The sequence below is a fragment of the Lagenorhynchus albirostris genome, chromosome 12 (genome assembly GCF_949774975.1).
Source record: "Lagenorhynchus albirostris chromosome 12, mLagAlb1.1, whole genome shotgun sequence".
NCBI classification, from domain to species: domain Eukaryota; kingdom Metazoa; phylum Chordata; class Mammalia; order Artiodactyla; family Delphinidae; genus Lagenorhynchus; species Lagenorhynchus albirostris.
Window position 1 is genome coordinate 17827906 of NC_083106.1, and position 24153 is coordinate 17852058.

Below are 24153 nucleotides of genomic sequence, written 5' to 3' on the forward strand. Positions count from 1 at the left end.
TGGGGTTAGCAGATGTAAGCTCTTCTATATAGAGTGGATAAACAACAGGGTCCTACTGTATAGTACAGGGAACTATATTCAATATCCTATGATAAACCATAATGGAAAAACATATTAAAAAAAGAATATATATATATATATATATATGTATGTATAACTGAATCATTTTGCCATACAGCAGAAATTAACACAACATTGTAAATCAACTAGACTTCAATAGGAAAAAAAAACAACTCCCCAACCCAATTATGTACAAAAACATTTTATATAAAAACAAACAAAAAATTCTAAGTATTAGTTATTTTCACATCAATTTAGCTATATTTATGACTTTTAAAAATTGGCTTTTGAGATTGTTGACTAAAACAATATGAAGTTAATAAATAACTGCATTAACCTGAAAACTATTAAAATGGTTAAAAAAAGAAATATAACTCAAATTGCCTATGATTTTAAAAAGTCACTAGTGAATGTGTGGATTTTAGACAAAAATCTCAAACTTGTTACCAGAAATACGTTACCAAAATAAACCTCAAAGACAAACTGTACTTTATATGCTTATAAAAATTAAATTGACAAAAAGCAGGAGAAATACACATTAAAATCAGAAGAAATGACATTAACAAAAATTTTACAAATTTAAGTTTAAAGTAAAGTAGTACAGAATAAGTAACAAAAGGGAAAGATGTAGAATTCTTTTATTACCAAGTCTCATTCTATCTAAACATATGCCAGACTGTAGCAGAAAGGAGGTGTGTGTATATATACCTGAGAGAGAAAGGAAGGGGGAGGGGGAGGGGGAGGGGGGGAGAGAGGGAGGAGAAACTTGAGACCTTTCTGAGAATGTACTGATAGGTGCTTAACCTCAATGCTTATATTCGTTAGGTCAGATCAGTCTCTCATCCTTGGCATTACTGACATTGTGAACCAGGTCATTCTTTGTCATGGGGCACTGTCTTGCGCACCGTAGGATGTTTTGCATCATCCCTGGCCTCTACACACTAGATGCCAGTAGCACCCTTTCTTCCCGTTGTGACAAATAATATCTGCAGACATTGCCAAGCACACTCTGAGGAGCAAAGTCATCCCCATTTGAGAACCACTGGCACAGAACACACAACCTCAAATTCATGTAAACATATAAAGCAGATTTAAAAAAAAACAAACTCTACTTTTCTATAGATTTATATCACAAGTGATTGTCACATAAACCAATCTGCCTCATCTCTGGGGTGAATGCAGTTTTGATTACACGGATATTCTCCACAGGAACTGCTGAACTATTCACCAATAAAAGATTCTAGCAGATCTAAAGCCAAAACAGCATAAATCCCGGTTCTGTTAACAAATGCAAACTGTCTTTCTCGCCACCGGCCCCAGCTTGAACCTACTACAGCCTGGTTTCTGTCTCCCACTCTTGTACTGAATCTCTGACGTTTTCCACGATCAGTTTTCAGTCACTGCCCTAACCGACTTCTCTGTAAATGTAATACTTTTAATAAGTCTTCATGAACTCCTTCAATGATTTTGACTCTTTCCTCTTTTCTTTCTGTGCCATATTTAAGGCACATATGCTTAACAAAATTTAACCACTCAATAATATAAATTGGACAGAAAAAAAGGAAAACTAAACCTTGTCCAATTTATTCCTGTAAAAAAGCAAAATGTATTCAAATCTGGATTTCCACAATAAAGGCATTTAAATAACGATACTGTGATGCTAGAGAAGATTCAGAAAAAGACAAGAAAATGATTACCCAACAACTGAATCTCTAAAGACTGAAAAAACAGAATTTTCAGAGTGGAAGAAAGCAGCCTAAATATACATTTGATCCACATATAAATCCAGACTAAAAAACAATGACGGATTTAGAAGACGAAGCTCTATATAGAGGAAAGATCCATGCTCATCTACCAGTATGTTTAGAGATCAAATCTTAGTACTTTAAGGATAAAATCATGGAATGCAATCATATTTCTCTTGGTGCCACAGAAAAAAAGAGTTGAATTAACCACGGCGAAACACAAAAAGAGATGTGGTTATGTCATTGTACTCCATCACAGGAAGATGTTACTTCACTTTACGAATGTTTACAATTTATCTAAATTAAAAGATAACTTCCAAAACACCTGTATTTTTAGGTAACTTACTTCAAACAAGGGACGTTATCACGAAGCCCATCAGATGAACTGCTACTGGTAGAAGGATGAGACTGAGGAGGAGCGGGCTGAGGATTGGCACTCCCAACTGGTGTTGGCAAAGGTGGTGCCTGTTCACCCTCTGGAGATTCCACATCACTTATCTCATATAACAATCGAACTTCAAGCATCTGTTGTAAAAGTAAAAAGTTTACCCTCTCCTAATAATTACTGTTCATTTTATTACAGTTTATACATACACACACGTACACTACAGTGGAAAGAACACTTTTAAAGGAAAAATTTAGTGAGATTTCTAAAGGTAAGGATTTAGCAAAGGAAAAAAGGTTCCTGACTCAGCTTTTTAAAAATGATCATGTGTATGTGTGCAAGTACATGCACACATGCATTATGATTTTAGAATTTACGGCACTCCTGTTAATACTAAATTAGGGTATGCTCATACTTATATTATCTTTCCTTAAATGAAACAGAATATATTTAAAGATTTAAATGTTCAGTAAGAAGATATACAAAGAAATATGACTTTCTGTCACAGAAGATAGATGGCAATGTAAATACTGAGGTGTTTTAAAAGTGACTGCAAAGAACCTCCTAAATAATACTAAAACTTTAAGATGTCAGGCATCTGACATTGAAACTAATTAAGAGACTACTACCGGAATGACTTCTGTAATCACTTCTTGTTTGCTGAATCTATAAATAATGACATGAGCTGAAACTCCAGCTATGCACAACATCCGACTTTCTGGACACCAGGAGATGATCTGAATGGCATACGGATCTTCATCTACAATGTCTGTGTTTGGCTTGTCATCTTTATTTCTTGACTTTTCAAATACTTTAGATGTCTTTAATTTATATAATACTTGTAGATTTACTAAAAAAAAGATAAAATATGATATCTTAATATAAAAGGAACAAATATCAGGTAATATTTAATCAGTCATATCACGTAAGGAAGATAGACTATATTTTTTGAACCACAGTTTTATTCCTAGGTCTACATTTCTCTACTATTCTTTTACATAATGCATTCACTGTACTCACTGACCAAAAAAGATGTACTCATTGTATTCATTAAAAAGAAAAAAAAAACCACCATTACGATGAATTTAAATTATCTGAAAACAAAAGAGTAACAAAAAGATTTTGTAAAAAACAATTGCATAAATATAATAAAAACAATAAGGCACATATTTTGCTTTGCAGATTTATTTTCTACATATTTTCTCTCTGAAAGGTACCAATATTATCTAACACTTCTACATGGTGAAACATAATATACCCTCAGTTAACTGGATTCTAATTGCAAACATTATTCATTCAAAGCATTCTTTCCTTTTTTGCTAATGTAGCGACCATATATATTTTGCAAAGATAAGTTTAGAATCAGGCATTAAAATTATTCAGCAGATTTCTGTTGATTTGAAACATATGCGCACTTTTCCTATCTCTGAGTTAGGAAGAGAAGGTTTGAAGAAAGGACTTGGGTATTTCTGCTGAAAATTATTCTTGACTTACTAATTAACATCCTTAAAATGTCTTTATTATAAATTCTAAACTCATATACTTGATAAGTCAGGTATTAAATTTATAGTCTCTAAATTTCAAATTAAATGTTGGTTATGCAATCATTACAAAACAGGCTATATAAAAGCAATGATTGTAGAGCATGTAACAAACACGATTCAGAATACTTACTCGCAGAAGCATCCCAGAACTTAACTGACCCGTCAGCGTGCCTATGAAAAGCAAATGAGTTAAGAATGTGTTGAAGAAAAAAAAATTACATTATTTCTCTCTTTTAAGTTAAATATATTGTTACTTAAAAAGACAGTCACCAAAATGAGGAAAAAGGTAAAATTTAGGGTAAACTGGCAGGTTCTATACAATAACTTATTTCTTATTATGTTACTGCAAGCACTACCTGCCCAATTAATTTTCATGTAGTCTTAATCATATTTAGTTATTATTGATTCATTAGGTGAAAATGGACTTTTACTTACCCTGTAATAATTATTTCTGAGTAGCTTTGAGCACCCAAGCCCCAATTGCCTCCATTAATGGGCCATTCCTATAAGAAAAGATTACAGTATAAAGCAATTTACATCATAATACATCTATGACAAGAGCACACAACATATTTCATATTCAAAAAGGATTTTAATTTCTCTAGAAAAGGTATCATTATCAACCACTCCAAGGTGATAAATATAAAATACTGAAATGTAACATGTTCAGTACCTTTTTGCTGTAACCTTGACGTTTCTGTCTAGCTCCAACAGAATAAAGTGCAGGAATAAGGTCCACAGGACAATCAGCAAAATATTCGCAACATGTAACAGGGGATTCATGTATACTCAAAGGGTAGGGATTTTCAAATATAGGATACCTTTAACAACAGGAAAAGAAAAATATTAACTTAATGAATTATTACCTATGATTAATACAACAATGAAAACTTAAAAAAATATTTAAACTTATTTAATAATAAGTTATCCTTTGTTCCACATGGTCTTGTTATTTTCAAGAAGAAAAAAAATTCATTATTACAGGTAGCATACACTAAGTTGATGTGAATTTAGGAATGCCTTAAAGTAAGGTAAATAATACTGTTCACTTACACTTTAGGGTTTCCCTATCTCAGTACTATTCCCATTTTGGATCAGATAATTTATTATGGGGACTGTCCCATGCATTGTGGATGTTTTGCAGGATCCCTGTCCTCTACCACTAGATGCCAGTAGCACCCCTCCCCACAAGAGAAGATGTCTACACAGACATTGCCAAATGTCTCTTGGGGGGCAAAATTGCCCCCAGTTGAGAAACACTGAAATATTGAATGGGTAAACTCGTTTAAAACCATATTTAATGATTATCTCTCAAGAAATACAAATAAGTAATACAATGTTCTTCCATTCAAAAAATTTATAAGTTAACATACTATCATCTACGAACAAGAAGAATATGGGAAATACCACAAAAAGTTGCAAAGGAGCTATGGTGAGAATCTGTAGATCAGATATGATATATGTGGTTAAGAGAGAATAAGAAAAGCTTGAAGAGGCTGCCTTTGAAAGTTATGTGGATTTTTGATGGCAGTGAAGCAAGTGGAATGCTTCAGCTGTTGGGAGCTACATAAGAAAAGACATGGAAGTGTGGTGTTTGTTTAATACACCATTCAGTTTTTCTAGCGAACAGGCACCAGGTTGGAAATGTACCCTTAATTCCGTCAGTGTAGAGTAGCAGGCTGAGAAACTGTTTTTACACAAAAAACCAATAGAGAACTATAGTGGTTTAAAGAAAAGAGTAACAAGATTGGGGTTGCATGTAAAATTACCTGACAATGTTCATGACACACGGCAACAGAAAGTGAATATGGGTGGAGAGACTACAAGAGTTATTCTGGAGGAAAGCTGTGATGGGGATGAATTTTGGACATATCTGATTTTGTGTGCCCCCAGAGTATCCAAGTATTAAGTTGAATCATATGAAATTTCAGAAATTCAACAAATCTTGACTTAAACAAGAAATTTCTGTGAGTAACATAACAGAGGAATTTGGCAGGTAGTGAGAAATGTTTACCTGTAGTTCTAAACAGAGGTCCAGGTTATGGATATAAATGTAGCATTTTCAAAGAAATGAAACAGCCAATCCTATGCTAAAAAGACTCTTTTTTTCACCACACACTAAAGTAATTGCTCACCAAATTTTATTTCTTACCCATTTTGTGCAAGGTCTATAAGTACTAAATCCTTTTCTAGTAGAACAACCACAGCATATGGTTCTTGAAAATCTGGAATAGGAAAACAATGCATTAACAGTAGTTTTAAATATGCAAGAGCACAGCAAATGAGATAACAAACATTTCTTGCTTAGTTTTTATTTTATTTTGTTCCATTCTCTCAAGTATTTAACATTCTGATATTATACTTCATACAATGCAAGGCCAGTATGTTTTAAATGAGATAAATCTATATAACACCCCATAAAAAATTAGTTATTCTGTAAAGATGAATTAGACAAGAAGCTCACAGTACCTTCCACGGTACTGCAAAGTCCAAGGCAGGACACGAACAACAAACCCCAAATTTAAATCTTAATACGCATAAGAACAACTCATACTGGATCTCACAGGAACCCACTAGAGTACTACTATAATATTATAATCTCTTTCTTGGGTATTTTCTATGTGCATGTTAATTATGAAATGCATTACATATTTATATCTCAATTAGCTTCAAATAAAGTAAAAAAAGATCCAGATAAATTCCTCTTGAAATAATAACATGCCAGTTGTAATGGTTAATTTCATGTGTTAACTTGTCTTTACTGTGGTGCCCAGCTGTCTGGTCAAACACCAGTCTAGATGTTGCTGGTCAAACACCAGTCTAGATGTTGCTGTGAAGGTATTTTTTAGATGTGACTAACATTTAAATTAGTAGATTCTGAGTAAAGCAGATTATCCTAGATAATGTGGGTGGGTCTCATCCAATCAGTTGAAGGCCTGAAGAGCAAAGACAGGAGGTGTTCGGAAAAATGCAATTTGCCTCAAGATGGCAACTCAGAAACGTGCCTGAGTTTCCAGCCTTCAGAATTCAGACTCAAGACTGCAAATCAAACTCTTTCCTGAATTTTCAGTCTGCAGTAAGTTTTCACAATTCCTTTAAAATAAATTCGTATTCTTGCTCTCTTTTTCTCTCTAAAATCTCCTACTGGTTCTGTTTTTTTTGAGAACTGTAACTAATACGTTAGTAATTTAGAGGATTTTTAAATGTTTCTTAATGTGGACAGTTTTGTTTATTCTTCAAAGGCACTTACTACTAATATGTAATATTAAACAGATACAGTTTAAAAACAAAATTTACTTCTCAAATAAAATTTACAAAGTTATGAAGGCAGCATCTCTCCCATGGAAGAACTGGCACAACAGGATAAGGAAACTACTTAGATAACAAATAGGTCTTTGTTCTGAATAACATATCTATAGCGAATGAACTTTAAAGACACAAAGCTTACCATTTGGGTATGGGGTTTCACACAGCGTCAGGAAATCAACAATTGAATAGTCCATTTCTAGCACTGCAGTACTTTTCCCATGCATAACTGTTAAGCAAGGTCTTCTTCCTACAGTATCGTATGACAAACCTCCTGATAAAATAATAAAAGGTTCCCTAGAAATAAAATACATAGTCAGGATTACAAATAGCATAGTGGAGTCTATTTTCTTGCTGTATCATAAATTGTTTTTTAGTGAAATAATAAAATCTTAAATTTTAACATTTTTACGCATCATTTAATTGAATACTCACATGTAGCTTTTTAAATTGCGTTAGGTAAGACCCAGGTGAGTTCCTGAAAATTAACCTACAGTAAGAATGAACACTGACCACATTTGACTCTCATACCTCCCCTTTGGTCCCTAATTTTTTTCCCTTTACCCTTTTCATACAATTTTCAAAATATTCTCTCTGGGTTTCTCCTGATAAGTCTCTTAAAGGTACTGTCATTATTTCCAATCCTACTAACCAGACCTTCTCAACAGAAATTCTAAGAGAGAATGCTAATACCCTAAGGCATCCATTGTATGTAATGAATTAACTTCTCATTGATGCATCAACAATGTACTAGCTACAAATCACCCTTGAGAAAAATGGTCGCTCAAACCATTTTCTGTAGGGCTTAATTGTCTCCTAGAACCTTGGCTGGTATGCTCTCAAACTACAACTTCCATGCACATCTATCAGCTGCCTTTTTGACACTTCTAATTAGCCCTATAACTCTTGTCTCCCTATTAGTCATTATTAAATTTAATGATTTATCTAGATCTACTTTTAAATATATTTAAATACGCAAAAAAGAAAAAACCCTAAATATCCTTTCCTCTGTTTTGGTCTGTGTGTATTTCTTTATCTTTCACCTGCCTGTTCATGTTTTTTGTCCATGTTTTATTGGATTAGTAACTCTTTTCTAATTGGTTTGTAAGAGTTCTTTGCATTCTAAGGAAATTAGCTCTTGATCTGCCACATGTACCTTCCCATTGGTTGGTGGGGAAGTTGTTTATGGTGCATTATATAGATGACTTAAAATGTTCCATGCATGAGTTTCTTAAATCTCTTCATTTACAATTTTTTTAGGTAGTTTCATAATGCTTACTCTAAGTCCAGTGTAGCTATCTCCCTCCTCTCACACTTAGTACAAGCAGTATGTAATAATATGTAACAGTTAAAAGTGCTAGTTCTGGAACTAAACTGTCTGTTTAAATCTCAGCTCTGGCTTTACTTTCTGTATGACCTTGGATAAGGTGCTTAATCTCTATGCCTAGCTTCTGCATCTATAACATGGAGATAGAGTGATATCTATTTTCAGACAATTATTGAATTAATATTTGCAAAACACTGGCGCCAGTGCCTGGCACACAGACCACCCTTAGTAAGAATTACCTAGTATTATCGTCATTATCATCAAATAATCATTATCACCCATTGAGCTAATTTATTTTGCTTATTGTTTTCCTCATGAAAATGTAACCTCCATGAGGGCAAGGGTTTTTGTCCACTTTGTTCACTGCTGTATCCAAAACAGTGCCTCGTTGGTAAATGAATGAATGAACAGAAATGTATGTTACGTTAACCACTGTCTAGCTTACTAACGTTTAGATTTTTCAGCGCTAAACTGTTTTGGGTAATCTTAGTTTTTCAGCTAAGTGACAGTAACCAGAGCTTAAAACTTTGTCCTGAATAGAACTGTATAGCCATATATTCATTGCTCTAATCTCCTGGCTTACTGTGATTATTGACTGTGGTCAGGAAAGTATATTTAATTTTCTTCTACTTTTCATCACATATAATGAATAAACAGAATATATCTCTTCTCATCTGTATTTTGAAATATAACATACAACTGAATATAAAATACTAAGAAGAAGGGTGAAGAGTCTAACAACTTATACTCTTATAGAGTGAGAGGCCTGGGACAGGTATTTTATATGTAGTATTTCAAGAATAGTCTGACAAGTTTGGTTTTACATATAGCCAACTTAAAAAAAAAACACAAGTATTATTAATGTAAGAACCATGAACAGGAAGATGCTGAGTTACACTACAGAATAAAATTTCCATGGAGATACCAAGTAGGTATTGCCAGGTAAGTGATCAGCTTATTGGACAAACTTTTAACATATTAAATAACATGATGGCATTTAGGTAGGTTTGTCCTCAAAAGGCAACTATGTGTTTGTTCAGTGGCCTTGTAAATGGCCTGTACTTCTTTTCTAAATTTAGGAGAAAAAAATGTAGTGAAAAAAACATGGATAAAAATAAATGGATAAATAGTTTGAAAGGAATACCACAGTAATATTCTTTTTCATAATAATAAAGGTTTCCATAATTCAGCAATAAATGCATATATATATATTTTTTCTTATTTTATGTACTGTTTTTAAAAAATCTTATATTATGTGCAGTTTGCCAGGCAGGAATCACCTGACTTACAAATCCCACAGGCTATGTATTTTTTTCATTGTAATGCCCCAAATCTTGAGGAATAAATATTAATGAAATAGTTTACAAGAAAAAAAACCTGTCTTAAATACAATGATAAAATAAAATTAAATATTTTAATCCTAGATGGTGAAAATTGTAAAAATTCAAAGGTTTTGTTGGCATTTGGAATTATATTAAAAGTTCTAGGGATCTAGATTATTTCTAGGTAATATGTGAATTAAGTTTTATTCCATTACTTTAAGAGGAATTTAAGAAGAATTTCTTTAATGATGTTGTTGGGTGTTATACAAGACTTTAACTTTTGAAGCCATCTAGGTTAGGAAGGTGTTAGTTTGAACTTTTTATAATTTTGATTGTAGTTTTTAAGAGACTAGACACTTAAGAAAGCATATATGCTTCCTGATTCTGATCAACCTCATTGGCTGGCCTTGATAACAGCTTTGGCTGAAGCTGTGTTTCCACGTGAAACGTTCTTTATCTTTTCTACCCAAAAAGCCACTTGTATAACGAACTTGCTCAACTCAGTTCCATAACGCTACCCATTTATTCACTCAAATAGTTTTTGAGCACCTGTACGCCTGAGAATAAAATGGTGCTCTCATGCCTAGTCTAGACAGACAGTAAACACATTGTGACAAGTACTGTGAAGAAAATAAAACAAAGTTGAGTGATGTGCTGAATGTAAGGGAGAGGCTAGAGGGGTTACTGTAAAATAGAGCAGTCAGGAAAGGCCCCTAAAGTAATGACAGATGAACTGGAACCAGAATGAAGGGGAGCCAGCCATTCAAAATCTTGGGGTTGGGGGAGAAGGATATACATTCCAGGCTGCAGGAATAACCACTGCAAAGCCCTCAAGTCAAGAATGAGCTTGGAATATCTGAGGAACTAAAAGGTCAGCATGGTTGCAACAGTGAGCTGCAATATAGTGAGTAAAGCAATACGTGGTAATGGATAACATGACCCCCAAATCTTGCAAACATATCCTGTTACACCGTTAGGATCTCAAGAATCTGTCTCCTCTATTTCATCTTCACAATTTCTTTAGTTCTCACCCTAATAACCTGCAGCTTATATAATTACAATCGCATTTAGTTCTTCATTGCCTGAGATGTACTTCCCCCTCATTTTTTTGGTTCCTCCTTTAAAACTCAGTCCAATCATTCATCATCTTCTACAAAAAACCTTTCCTGACTCATCCTCCTGCCCTGAGTTGGGTACCCTTCCTGTGTTCCTAAGCACCCTCTTCTCAACATTTCCACACTGAATTGTCAGTGTTTATCTACTTTCCATTTGTATTGTGAGCTCCTTCAGGACACGGCATGGTATTTTACCTCTGCACTCAGACCAGTTAGCAGACTGGAACCATTCATGCATCACACCTTGAGTAGTGGAGCACGGGAAGTTGAGCCTCCTAGTCATCGGTACTACTTGACTTAGCCTTGACTTAGTGTCATTAAGGGTCTCACTACAAGGCCCCACACCCCTCACACTCTATGGACTTCAGTCAGTAAACACAGAACTCTTTGGCTGGGCCTGGCTGGGTAGACAGACTGATCCCAAGAACAAGTTTACTGCTTAGTTATGAGAAGTTTTCATCACAGTACTATTTGAGTGAACAGAGAAACACCTGGGTACCATAAGAATCAATCACTATGATAATGAAGTGAGTATTTTACTAGTACGATGATGATGATACTCCAGTATCTTTCTTGTTCAGATCTGTACCTTTGCCAATTTTAAGAGGACCCTCTGGAACTAGGGGAGCCACCTCCAGACCATGTTTCACTAGTGACTAACCCTAAGACCCTTTTGCTAATTCAGATAAAAAGATATGAGTTTGGGGTAAAAATAAAGAAACATAACATATTTAAACAAGTTCCTGTTCATTTACTGACCAATTTAGCAATGATAATACAGCTTTGGTAAAGTGGATTTGTATATTACAGTATTTGCATAAAATATAAGATTTTAATATAATTGTATGTTAAATGTTTTATTATTTTTGTTATGTTAAATTGTTAAGAGTAATTGGACTTAATACATATCCTTTAAGGTATCAAAAATATGCAACCTCAAAATATTTCCTTTTGGATAACTCCTCTAAATACCCATATAACACACAACAGTGATGCTCAGAGTGTGGTCTGTGACTACTAGGGGTTCCCAGGACCTTTTCCAAAAAATCACTAAGGGTAAAACAAAACCTTTTTCATTGTGATATTAAGACATCGCTCACCTTTTTACTATGTTGATATTTGCACTGATGGCACAAAAGTAACAGTAGGTGAATAAAACTCCTGGCATCTCAGCATGAATCAAAGCAGTGGCACCAAACAGCACTAGTTATTTGTATTTTTTATTGCCACACGTTAAAGAGGTGTTTTTCTCTCACTTTAGAATGTCCTTGATGAAGCAGTAAAATGACTAATTTTAAATTTTTCATCTTGACCCTTGGGCTTAAGTTTATTAAAAGGGGTTCTATTAGTAGCATGTAAAGAAATGTCTTTTTAATACTGTGCTGAGAAAATGGGAGGTATACATAAAGCACTGCTTCCGTATACTGGACAGTTATTTCTAGAAAAGCACTTGTACTACTGTTTGAGTTATGAACTGAATTGCTATTATTTTTGCTTAAAGGATGACTGACGAACTATCATTAGTTAGGTTTGGGTAACAGTTGTTTTCTCAAAAATGAATCAAATGAGTCTGTTATTTTAAGAAAAACAATTGAGATTATTTGGTTACAATGATAAAATCTAGGCTTTCAGGTAAAAATATCAAGAGTCTGGAAAACTTTTATCTGTCATGCTGAGCTTCACAGCTTCCCAATACTTAAAGACTTTCCTGATGAGATCAGTGGTAATATTAACAATTAAAAATATATATTACGTAATAAAATGCATCAACACTAGAAGATATGAATGATTCACTGAATCAGTATTTTCCAAAATAAAACAATTCCACTCATTCTTTTTGGAATTTTAAAGTTATTTTAAAATATATTTTTACGTTAACATGCAAAGGGTTTTTTTATTATTTTCATGTGAAGTAATATATATTTTAAAAATTCTAATCTTTATTTCTAATATGGTAATTATCAATAGATAAAACCCACATAAATAAAAGTTCTTTGGGATTTTCCATAATTAAAAGTGTAAAGGGTCTTTAGATTAGTTTGTGGACTGTTTGTATACACCTAAAAATTAAGCCCACACAAAAGAAAATATGCTATGACAGGTTTTCATTTTAATAAAGGTTATAACAATTAATTGGTTATTGTAATTATTAAGAGATTATATAATTATATAAAAGGGTATTATAATTAATAAAGGTATTATAATTAATAAAGGTATTAATAGTGGGCTTGAGTTTGTTAAAGGGGATTCTATTTGTACAACGCAAAGAAATAAAGTAGCATTCTTTTCCAAGTTATCAACTTTTGACCATTCAGTATAGTGATATTTATCAAAGTCCTATGATTTCTCTTCATACTAGACAAATTTTAATGTCTTCCTTAATTATTTAAGAATTTTTAAGAGTTATTTAGCATTGGTCCTCTAACATGTGAAATCCTCACTTAAATGACTGGCTTACAAGCCACAGATTTGGAGATAAGGGCAGAAGAAGAATTCATGAATCTAAACTTTTTAAGGCAGTCTTTACCATATGGAATTAATTTGTGATTAAATGGACCAAAATGATTAATTATGAAAGGGAAAAAAGATCTCAGAACACCTTCCCTAACTTGGATGCAGAAATTTGCTTAAGTGCTCCTATGAACTGAATATTTCATGAACCTTAATAACTTTAGAAGAATTACAGTACTCTCTTGTAGACCAAATGGCTGATGATCATAACAAAAGCTAGTATGATGAAGTTGCCATGTCTACGGCAACATAACTTTTCTCTACCTGTGCTTTGCAGGACAGAGCATCAAGTGTAGTGTGAAGTTAAACTAGAAAGCAAAACAAACAGTAAGCATCAACATGGTAAATTAATGAGATAAAGATACAGAGCTTAGAAGACTTATCCTAACCATACAAATTCCACAAAACTTATGCTTTGGTATTTCAATCTGTTACAGTTTTTATATACGGATTGGTTAGGATGCATAAGATTTATAAGGATATAGCAGCAATTCATATTAGTGGATTACTCTGGTTCTTTCTAGAATCAATATACATAGGAGAATTTAACTATGTAACAATTAGGCTTTCTTTTTTCTCAAAAAGAAATCTAAACTTTTTAATGTAATCTTTGCCATATGGAATTAATTTTTGATTAAATGGACCATATATGAGGGTTCACAGTGTTACAAGTATGATTTCAAAGCTTGTTTATAAAAGAACATTTAAAAGTCATTTATTGCAGAAAAAGCCTTACATGGATTTGATTCTCGTCCTCTAGAAAAATATAATCTAAATTATATAAGCTGATATCAATATATATAATAAACATCTAAGTAAAAGTACTAGAATAATCAGTGAACTATCACTAAGATATTTAGTCTATGTATAGATCTCAAGTGTAAGCATTTTAGGGATGGCACAAAATGTAGATTAGGATGTATAATGATGGAAAATATACCCTTACATTAGCTTGAACAATCCATAAAGCTTTAAGGATGCACCAGAGAACCAAGTTAGAGATGGAGGAGGCATGGCTCTAAAAGAAGAAACTGAAGGAAAGCTCAGAATGAGCTTCAGTAGTAGGTAAAGTAGAATGAATCAACTAGAGGCAGTATAAGAAGGGGATATCTGAATAGCCATAACAAATAAGCAACAATTTTGAAAACAATTAGGTTTGAAATAAAGCTGTACATTTTAATAAATAATACATATTCAAAACTATAGAAAAGCATATAAATAATTTCTGGTCCCCCTCAAAACATAAAAGCTTAGCTGGACAATTGCTTACAAAAAATTAAATTAGAAAGTTTCTATGAATCACTGCTGCTTTGCCTGCAGATACAAACAAATTTAACTTCAACCCCAATTATGACAGCAGGCTGCCTTTCCATTAACAGCAGTCATTTAGGAGTTCAAATTATGGTTAGAGAATTTAAGATAAATCTAAAGCATAAATGCTGATTTTTAAGGTAGTGAATTAATAAAACAAAAAAAGTCATCCCACACTGATGAGATGGATGAAACTATTAGATTTTATACTCAGTTCTTTAAAGTATACTTTCAAAAAGCAATGTGGCAATTTGTCAAGATTTATAAAAATATTTTATCTTCAAAATTTCACCACTGGAAATTTACTGTAATTGTAAAATAGTAAAAATCTTCTGTTGAATTCTCTGTAATGTCAAGAGAAATACACTCACTACTGTATTAATTATATTATAAACCTGATTATAATATTAAAGCTAAATGTTCAGAAAAGGGAGGTATGACTGAGTGAACTACGCAGCCCTTGAAAATAATTTTAAAAATTGATAAAGACTATAATACTTTAGACATACTAAGTAGAAAAAAAAATACCAAACTGAATATGCTCTAAGAATATAATTAAGTGAAAATGTATATGTATTTGAAAAAAGACTTAGGGAAAATGAACAAATGAAAAACATTATTTTAGAATAGTGGAATTACAACAGTATTTACGACTAATCAAACTTTTTAAAAGGTGCATTTTTCATATGAAATACCATGAAAATAGTTTGCCAATTTTTAATGTCATTTCCGTATTGGTCATTACACTTTGTATTAAAGTACTGTTAAAATGTAGCTTACGCTGAAATTTTTTCTGCTTCCTAGGCCACTCAAGAAAAACTATACAAATCAAGTCACGATATTATTATGATTCATCCATTTGACAAGCATTTTACTGAGCGCTTAATACGTGCTGGTCACTGCAGCACGAGCCAAGAATTCTTGTTTTCCATCATTTAATTTCCCTGGCTTCACTGCATCCTTTAGCCAGCACACTCCCCTCTACCACACTTTTTATTCTTGTCATCTACTTCAATGTTCCATTTCAGGACCTAAAACCTAATCTTAATCCTAAGATCATTGGTTCTGTGGCCAAAAAACTTTTCCAGAAGAATGGATCATATAATCATATGACAATGCTTTCAATATTTAAGAAAGTTATCTTCTCTATGTGTACACTTTGGGTTCAACATGAGAAATCCACTCTAAAACTTTCTTCTAAAATTATTTCATTTTCAGTCATCACCACAAGGTTCACTGTAGCTCTATTTACAATAGCCAGGACATGGAAGCAACCTAAGTGTCCATCGACAGATGAATGGATAAAGAAGATGTGGCACATATATACAATGGAATACTACTTGGCCATAAAAAGAAACGAAATTGAATTATTTGTGGTGAGGTGGATGGACCGAGAGTCTGTCATACAGAGTGAAGTAAGTCAGAAAGAGAAAAACAAATACCGTATGCTAACACATATATATGGAATCTAAGAAAAAAAGAAAAATGGTTCTGAAGAACCTAGGGGCAGGACAGGAATAAAGACGCAGACATAGAGAATGGACTTGAGGACACGGGGAAGGGGAAGCTAGGACAAAGTGAGAGAGTGGCATGAACATATATACACTACCAAATTTAAAATAGATGGCTAGTGGGAAGCAGCTGCATTGCACAGGGAGATCAGCTCGGTGCTTTGTGTCCACCTAGAGGGGTGGGATAGGGAGGGTGAGAGGGAGGGAGACGCAAGAGGGAAGAGATATGGGGATATAGGTATATGTATAGCTGATTCACTTTGTTATAAAGCAGAAACTAACACACCACTGTAAAGCAATTATACTCCAATAAAGATGTTAAAAAAATAATAATGTAAAAAAAATTTTTAAATTGTTTCATTTTCAGTGTCTCCTATTCCAAAGGCTCTTTCTTTTCTGCCATTACTCATGTGGAGGTCTTCCCTAATTTAAGGTAAAAATTAAAATCTGCATCTTACTCTTCTTGATGACATATAACTGCTACTCATATACACTGGTGAATTCACTAAATACATGTTCTAAATGAGTATTTTCTATTGTGAATCCACCCATTTCTTTTTCTTTCTTAAATTTAATGCCCCTATATCCTGGCTCATGTTTGAAATGATGCTAGTAAAGTACCCTTACAAATTAATCCTTCCTACAATATATATCTCCTAATTTTTCTTCTGTTATCATTCAAATCCATCTTTCTACAGAAGTATACAATGCTTACTTACTCTCTCCTACAAAAACTTCAAGAACGTGATATCCTGGGTTTCCTTTTTTCTCCCCCTGTTCAGAGTCTACTAGTCTTCCTTTCTACATCTTTATTTTAGTGTCTTTCAGGATAAAATACCAGTGCTGGGAGCCTTGGTGCTAAAGGGTTCTGAGCTGTCAGGGAACCATTCTATATGTGCTTCTTTGTCTTACACTCAGGAAACATCACCTCCATTCTAGTAACCACTACTGGTTAAATATATTTCAATGGCTTGATACATGTTTACTTTCAAACAAAGTTAACAAGTAAAACTTGCTAATGAAACAAAAATGGATTTGTTTATCAGTAGACTTAATTAAATATGTGATATCAATTATATTTTAGCAGTAATGAATTATCAATATATATACACTAATATGTATAAAATTGATAACTAATAAGAACCTGCTTATAAAAAAATAAAAACAAAAATTAAAAAAAAACACCTAATGTAAGAGAAGCTTAAAAATAGAGGAATCTTAGTACTTTAAATTGATAGAAGCCACGGACAGAAAACCCAATCTTGAGCATATACTTATATAGCTACTAAATGAAGTATTCTGATGTCAGAAGACAGCTTTCAATCTAGTAGTCTCACTTTTCTAGCTACACAGGATTATACAATAATAGTGTTCGTTAAGGCACTGCATGTCAAATGTCATCTTAAAATCAAGAAAGTAAACAATAATTTATCCCAGTTAGGTACAAGGTTTGAAGAGTAAGACTGGGAGAAAATGTTCACCTTTTGAGAGAATGAATATAATACAGATAAATCTGTGGTGGGTCATAAGAATGTCTCTGAAGATAGTGATACAATGAGAATTAGCCAATTTTTGGTTGAAACGTGCTGACCAACATGGTAAAAGTAACATGAAAACAGGGAAGGTTATCTGATGATGCATGTGAAATTTTAAGAGTCCATGGCTCAAAGAGGTCTTTTCTCATTAGGTACAATTAAATGTAAATCTGCTTGTGGATTTTTCCTAAACAGTCAGTATAAGACCAAGTGCCATGACCACAAAGGGATACCATAAAATCAAATGTGGGAATCATCAAATTAGAATTAAATATGCAGCCTGGAAGCAATCTGTGAAACTCTCTAGTCCTGAGTAGCTAGGGTTACTTGCATTAAGTTATCCAGCCTGTTAGAGGCACAGACAGATCTCGCATCTCACATTAGTGTGATTACTTGTATTGAGTATGATTTAATATTAACTTTAAAAAGATGACCTGATAAACTAGCAAATATAAAAGAGAATACAGTTCTTGGTGAACTGAGTGACTTGTGAATCATTAGGATAATCCCATCCTAACCCAGGCTATTTGTGATACTGCCTAGTACACTGATTAAGAGCTCCAGCTCTGGAGTTAACCTGGGCTCAAATTCCAGCTCTGTTACTTCATGAGGCAAGTTACTTAAGCTCTCCATGACTCATTATCTATAATCCTAAAAGGAGACAATAAAAGTACCCAAGTCATAGTGCTGTTATGAGAATTATGAAAGATAATGCATTCCAATTGCAGAGCAGAGTACCTGGCAAATAATGGATGTTCACTTTATCTACTAATTCTTTTCTTCTTGGTGCTTGAAAGCCAAGCCATCTAAGTAAGGGTCTTGAGTTCAAGATATAAGATGCTATTTTTGTCTCAACTAAGAATATAAGAATTGCTAAGACAAAAGGAAACAACTTGTGATTCTGAATGTGGTTTCTCTTCTTGCTGCTATGGCTTAGCAAGAATTGAGATGGATGAGAGAGATGGATTAGCAGATGGAACATCTGCTGAACAATACTTTGGTGGCAAGAGTTCAGAGAAAAGCAGAGGCTCCATGAATGAGAATATACAAACATACTTATTGATGTAAAGACTATTACCAAACCTGTGATCCCAAAACATTGTTCTCATTGAGTGACATATCTGTAAATGAATTGAAGGTGAGTTTCTTCATCTGCAGTTTCAGCAATAGTTTAGCAGAGCAATTGTTGCTGGGAGATCTGCAGGTATGGGAGTAATCTTGGGGATTGGTGGTTAATGTGAACAGAGAGCAGGCAGTAGTAGAGTACAGGTAAGAGTACAGACTTGATTAAATCTGGGCTCTTCTGCTTATGAGCTGTATGACTTTGGGCAAGTTACTCAACCTTTCTTCTTCAGTTTCCTCATCTGTGAGATAATACCTGCCTCATGCAGTTGTTGCTAAGATTAAATAAATATGCGTAAAGCACTTTGGCAGCACAAGTGTTAACAGATATAGTTATTTAAGAACAATTTACAGTTGAGAAAGATAAAAATCAGAGAAAGTGAGCCCGTGTTCTGGAGAAATAACTGTGCACAGGGGAGTTTTGGGGCTTCTGAAAGTTAGGATTCTCTCATCAGAAACACAACACTGGTAGCAGTGGGGGAAACTCAAGGGTAGCAAGTTTGTGAGGATTATTGAAATAGATCTTTAGATATTTTCATGAATATCATGAATGTACCCTGAGTTTTTACTGTAATCTGTTTTTTAATATTACATAGGTAATCTACCTACAGCTTTTAGCCCACATATAAAATTAAAGAAATCACCACATCTACTCAACTACTTGAAAACAAATACTGGCACCAGGGGTGGGAGTGGGGTAATGTCAGTGGAAAACAAACACAAAAGCCCACCTTTTCCTTAAAGATTAACTTAACTACATCATGCATATGTATGTGTGTGCCTATCAAGGGTCATCAAACTATGGTCCACTGCCTGTTCTTGTATGGCCTGCAAAGTAAGAATGGATTTTACGTTTTTAAATAGTTAAAAAAATCACCCAAAATAATGATACCTGAAAATTATATGAAATTCAAATTTCCAAGTCTGTAAATAAAGTTTTATTGTAACACAGCTGCATTCATTCATTTAAGAGCTGTCTACAGCTGCTTTGGGGCTATAGTAGCAGAGCTGAATAACTGCAAGAGACCCATATGGCTTGTAAAGCCTAAAATATTTACTCTCTGGTCCTGTACACACAAGGCTTGTCATAGCATGTGTTATAAAGAAAAGGAGTAAATTAACCTCTTAGCTGTGCTTCTCCAAATGTAACTAAACTGCCATATTTAGCCGTGATCATATTCACTTTTAGGTTCCCTAACAGAGAGGCTTCCCTTCAACCTGGTGCTTTATATAAATCGTTGAATCTTCATAACAACTCTGAGGTAGATACTACTCTCATTCCCACCTTACAGAGAAGGAGCAAGCACAGAGAGCTTAGTTGATTTGCCGAAGGTAGCACCTGAGTGGACAGCTGAGGTCGATTTCAGACCCAGGTGGTGCGGCTCGAGAGCTCAGGCTCTAATCACTTTGCTCCAGCATCAACGGCTGCAGGACTTCACACCTGAGTCACGTTAGATTTTACGAAAAACAGTTTCAACAGAATTGACTTAACATTCAACTTTTGACTCTTTATTAAGAACTGGCCATATAAAGAATACCTGCATATCTTTAATAAAAGTGCTATTAAAACGTAATATTAACTAAATTGTCACTGTTCCCTATGTAAGGGAAAAATCTTGTCTCCCCTGGTGTAATATATACTTTATTAGAAAATAAAAGTTACACAACATCTTGATTCCATTTTTTGTCAGTTTACCTTTAACATTAACAGTAACAGCTAGTTTATCATTAACAGAAAACAGCTAAGTCTTCATGGCTGTGCTTTTCTATACACCAGCCTATCTTCTTCTTCCTTACGTTCAATAACACTCTGCCAGGACAATTAGAAGTGAGAGAGCTATGTCTCACGCTTTCATCAGTCTGAATATTTAATGGGAAAGGCATGCATTAAACAAATAATTTCATTATTAATGACAAGTATAAGTTTTAGAAAGGAAAAATACAGCATGCTTTGAGAGTATATTACTAGGGGACACAATCTAGTCCACATGGCCAAGACATCCTTAAAAGTAGTGACATCTATGCTGAACTATAATGGGTGAGAGGGAATCCTTCAGCCTTGAATTATTTCTAGGTAAAGAGAAGAAAATGTGGAAGATTCTGAGCAGGGAAGGATGGCCCTTCTAATAAAATCTGGTAATTTGCCAACATGAACTGATAGAACACATTCTGCCGGCACCTGCCCCAGACACTTGCTAGGAACAGGAAAGGATGAGAGCTGCCTAGCTTGCTTACTGGAGGGTGATTCTGCTCTCGATGGGAGGGGTGTTCCAGTAGCTCCCAATGTTGGCTATGTGCTAGAATTCTGGGGCGATATCTCAAGGAAACGAGTCATGTAGTGAGGAAAAAGAGAGCTCATTTAATTCACTGAAAATCTTATCCCAGGTGAAAAAAGAAATTAGGAAGCTGGAGAAGACTGTTACCAGAGGGTTAGCCTATGGATCTATTTAACAGTGCCTACAAATGCATACAAAAGAGCCAGACTTCTTTCATTTCTGATCCTAGGAAAGGAAAAACATCACTGCCATCCTGAAGAAACCAGGAACTTATAAATATTACCACTATATAGGAGTGAAAACGGGAATAGGTAGAACACAGAGAGGAAAAAAAAAAATCTTCCCTGTACTTCTGCCTTTGTTGCCAACCAACAGTTGTTAAAATGATTAGATAATTCAGAAGACAGTTAGCACTGTCAGTTTAAATGTTTAGACAGTTCATTTTATGTTGTATTATAAACATAGGGTTTTTTCTTCTGGTTCCCCACCCCACGCCGTTTCGCTGCTATGCTTTCCTATTCACATACATTTGCCATAGAACAACTACAGCAAATAAAAGGCAATTGGTGGTTGGAGGTTTCCCAATAAAAATAAGGGCAACCGTTTATAGAAAGTTCATTATGTACCAGGCACTGTGTGAAATGTTTTGAATACATGATTATCTCACTTAATTCATTACAACAACCTTTTGACCTATTATCACATCTATGTCATTAATGAGGAAACTAAAGCACAAAGAAGTCATATAACTCTGTGCCAAAGGTCACACAGTGAGGGATGCCACGGTCAATTAAACAGATGCTATTCCTCTTGGAGTTCAGTCAATCTTTTGTCTGAACACAATATATCTTCTGGGTCCCAGAGGAAGGCTAAAGGGGATCAAGGAAAAATAACAGCAATCTTAAGATTCTTCAGCCTACTATCTTTTCTTCGAATGAGAAAAAGGCTGAGTTGAATTAGATTGAGAAAAGAACAGATTGAAAAGGGAAGTAAGCCAGTTATAATAACCAGTGGTTATAAGCTGGTATACAAAAAAATGTGCCAGTGGTTCTAAACTTTAGTGTGCATCAGAATCTCCTGCAGGTCTAGTAAAAACAGATTGCTGGGCTTCACCCACAGACAGAGTTTCTGATTCAGTGGGTCTGGGGTGAGTTCTGAGAACTTGCATTTCTAACAAGTTCTCATCTAAGGCTGCTGGCCCAGGGACCATAATCTGAGAACCACTGCACTATATACACTACATAAATTCACTCTCTTACAACATAGCTCTAGTAAATAAAACCATACACCTTTCCTAGGAAACTAGAACATAAATAAAGGGGCTCCTTTAGAGGTTAAAGAGATGTGGAATTTTCAAAGAAACCTTAAAAAAATTTTTCCTTTATTATATTTTAAAATATAACATTTGGTATATACAAAAACATATGTAAGATATGTAAATCGTAAAAACCATATAAATCTTATACCTAATTCACAGTGTAAATCAGTCTCTTCAAATACTACTGATGATCTTCTTTTGATATTAAGCTGTATTTATTATTGGAATTGCCAAATATTCTTAAAATAAGATTTAATTTTTGAAGAATACTTATAACTTTCATAATGAACATATATTGTATAAACAGGTTAAATTTTAAATCTTTTTTCTTCATTGCTTATTCCACAATTTTCACTAGTGAATAAACACTACTGCTACTGAAGACTAAGCTAATAGAACATATAAAGTTGGACAAGAAAAATAATTCAAACTTTCCAAGATATATTGTGAAATTACTAAAGACAGAGAGAACACAATGAAATATTTTATCTTAAAATTATCCATTTTAGTTATCTTGCTAAATAAAGAAAGCATAAAATTTATGACTGGGTTAGACCATTCTAAAGTAGGCTTTCAAAAATAAATGATAAGAGAGCCGTCAGTGCTACTTCAGTAATTATATACAATGAATACTGTCAGTGAAGTAAAATCTTACCCAGGTCTAGTCGTTTTGAATTCCACCTTGAGGATAGGCTTGCATGGTTCTGGCTTCTTCCCATCCTTTAACTGTTTTCCTAAAATATATTTTCCTGCATTAAATTCTAAAATTCTAAGTTACTCTAAATTCTTATACATTGACAGTTTATAAAATGAAATATAATGAAATCCACCATGAAACATTTTAAAGTGGTCTTGAAAGAAGTATTTAATACAAAATAAGATATTTTAAATGATCAATTTACTGTTTGAAATTCAGTGCTAAAAAGTAAATAAAATAACTTGACAACAACATTTATGTGATAAAATTCTAGTAAGAGAAATTCAGTCTTTCCAATGTTCTTAATTGAAGATAAGCAAAATAGGGTCTCAATTTGCTCAATGAATTCAAGTTTTAAAACAGCTTATTTGAGAAAAATAAATCTAAGTCATATTTTCACCCAAAGTGACAGGCTGCAAAATTAAATCCCTATGCTAATAAATTCATTAGCATAAATTTACGTTTACATTTACTCTCTTACTCATTTACATTTACTCTCTTAAAGTAAAAGCCATCCATTGCGATGTCCAGAAGATTGCTAAAATAAACCAACCTCTATAAAATGTGTCAGAAACTCATACTGTCAAAGAATTTTGATTATTTTTAAAAAGGTTGATTTCTATTATCTATTTTTACATGTTCATTGTATTAACAACTCAGAAAAATTAAAGAAAATAAAACATATTATTCCCATTTCTTAGGGATTAATCAGTCTCACCATTATTATACTATTTGTGAAGATCCCAAACACACACCGCTATCCCAACACTTCTTATCCTCTTTCCCAGCTTTATCCCCCATAGTAACTAGTTCATTCTAATGAAGTTTGTATTTTCTTTGGTTTGTTGTTTGCCTCACCAACAAGAAGGTAAATTCCATGAAAGCAAAGGTTTTTAAGTGTGTGTTTTCTGTTGATACATCCATGGTGACAAACATTGTTTGGCACAGAGTGGACACTCAGTAACTATTTAATCAGTGAATAAATTAATAATTTTTCTTTAGGATTAATTTCTAGAAAAGAGATACTTAGGTAGAACTGTATTCCAGAAAGGAAGAAGAAAGTGTAGG

General features: G+C 33.8%; 1 protein-coding gene across 12 annotated transcripts in view; it reads right to left on the reverse strand.

Annotated features, from left to right (window-relative positions):
- The window catches only part of STXBP5 (syntaxin binding protein 5), a 165362-nt gene that overhangs the window by 69188 nt on the left and 72021 nt on the right, over positions 1–24153 (reverse strand). For all 12 annotated transcript variants that reach the window (XR_009543732.1, XR_009543733.1, XM_060167219.1 and 9 more), the window contains 8 exons: positions 23044–23122; positions 7183–7337; positions 5887–5959; positions 4408–4555; positions 4170–4237; positions 3865–3905; positions 2820–3040; positions 2152–2330 (listed from right to left, as the gene is read on the reverse strand). Coding sequence is in view for 10 of the 12 variants with exons in the window: in XM_060167219.1 (XP_060023202.1) it covers positions 2152–2330; positions 2820–3040; positions 3865–3905; positions 4170–4237; positions 4408–4555; positions 5887–5959; positions 7183–7337; positions 23044–23122 (964 nt within the window). In the remaining 2 variants the exon portion in view is untranslated. The remainder of the gene's footprint in view (positions 1–2151; positions 2331–2819; positions 3041–3864; positions 3906–4169; positions 4238–4407; positions 4556–5886; positions 5960–7182; positions 7338–23043; positions 23123–24153) is intronic.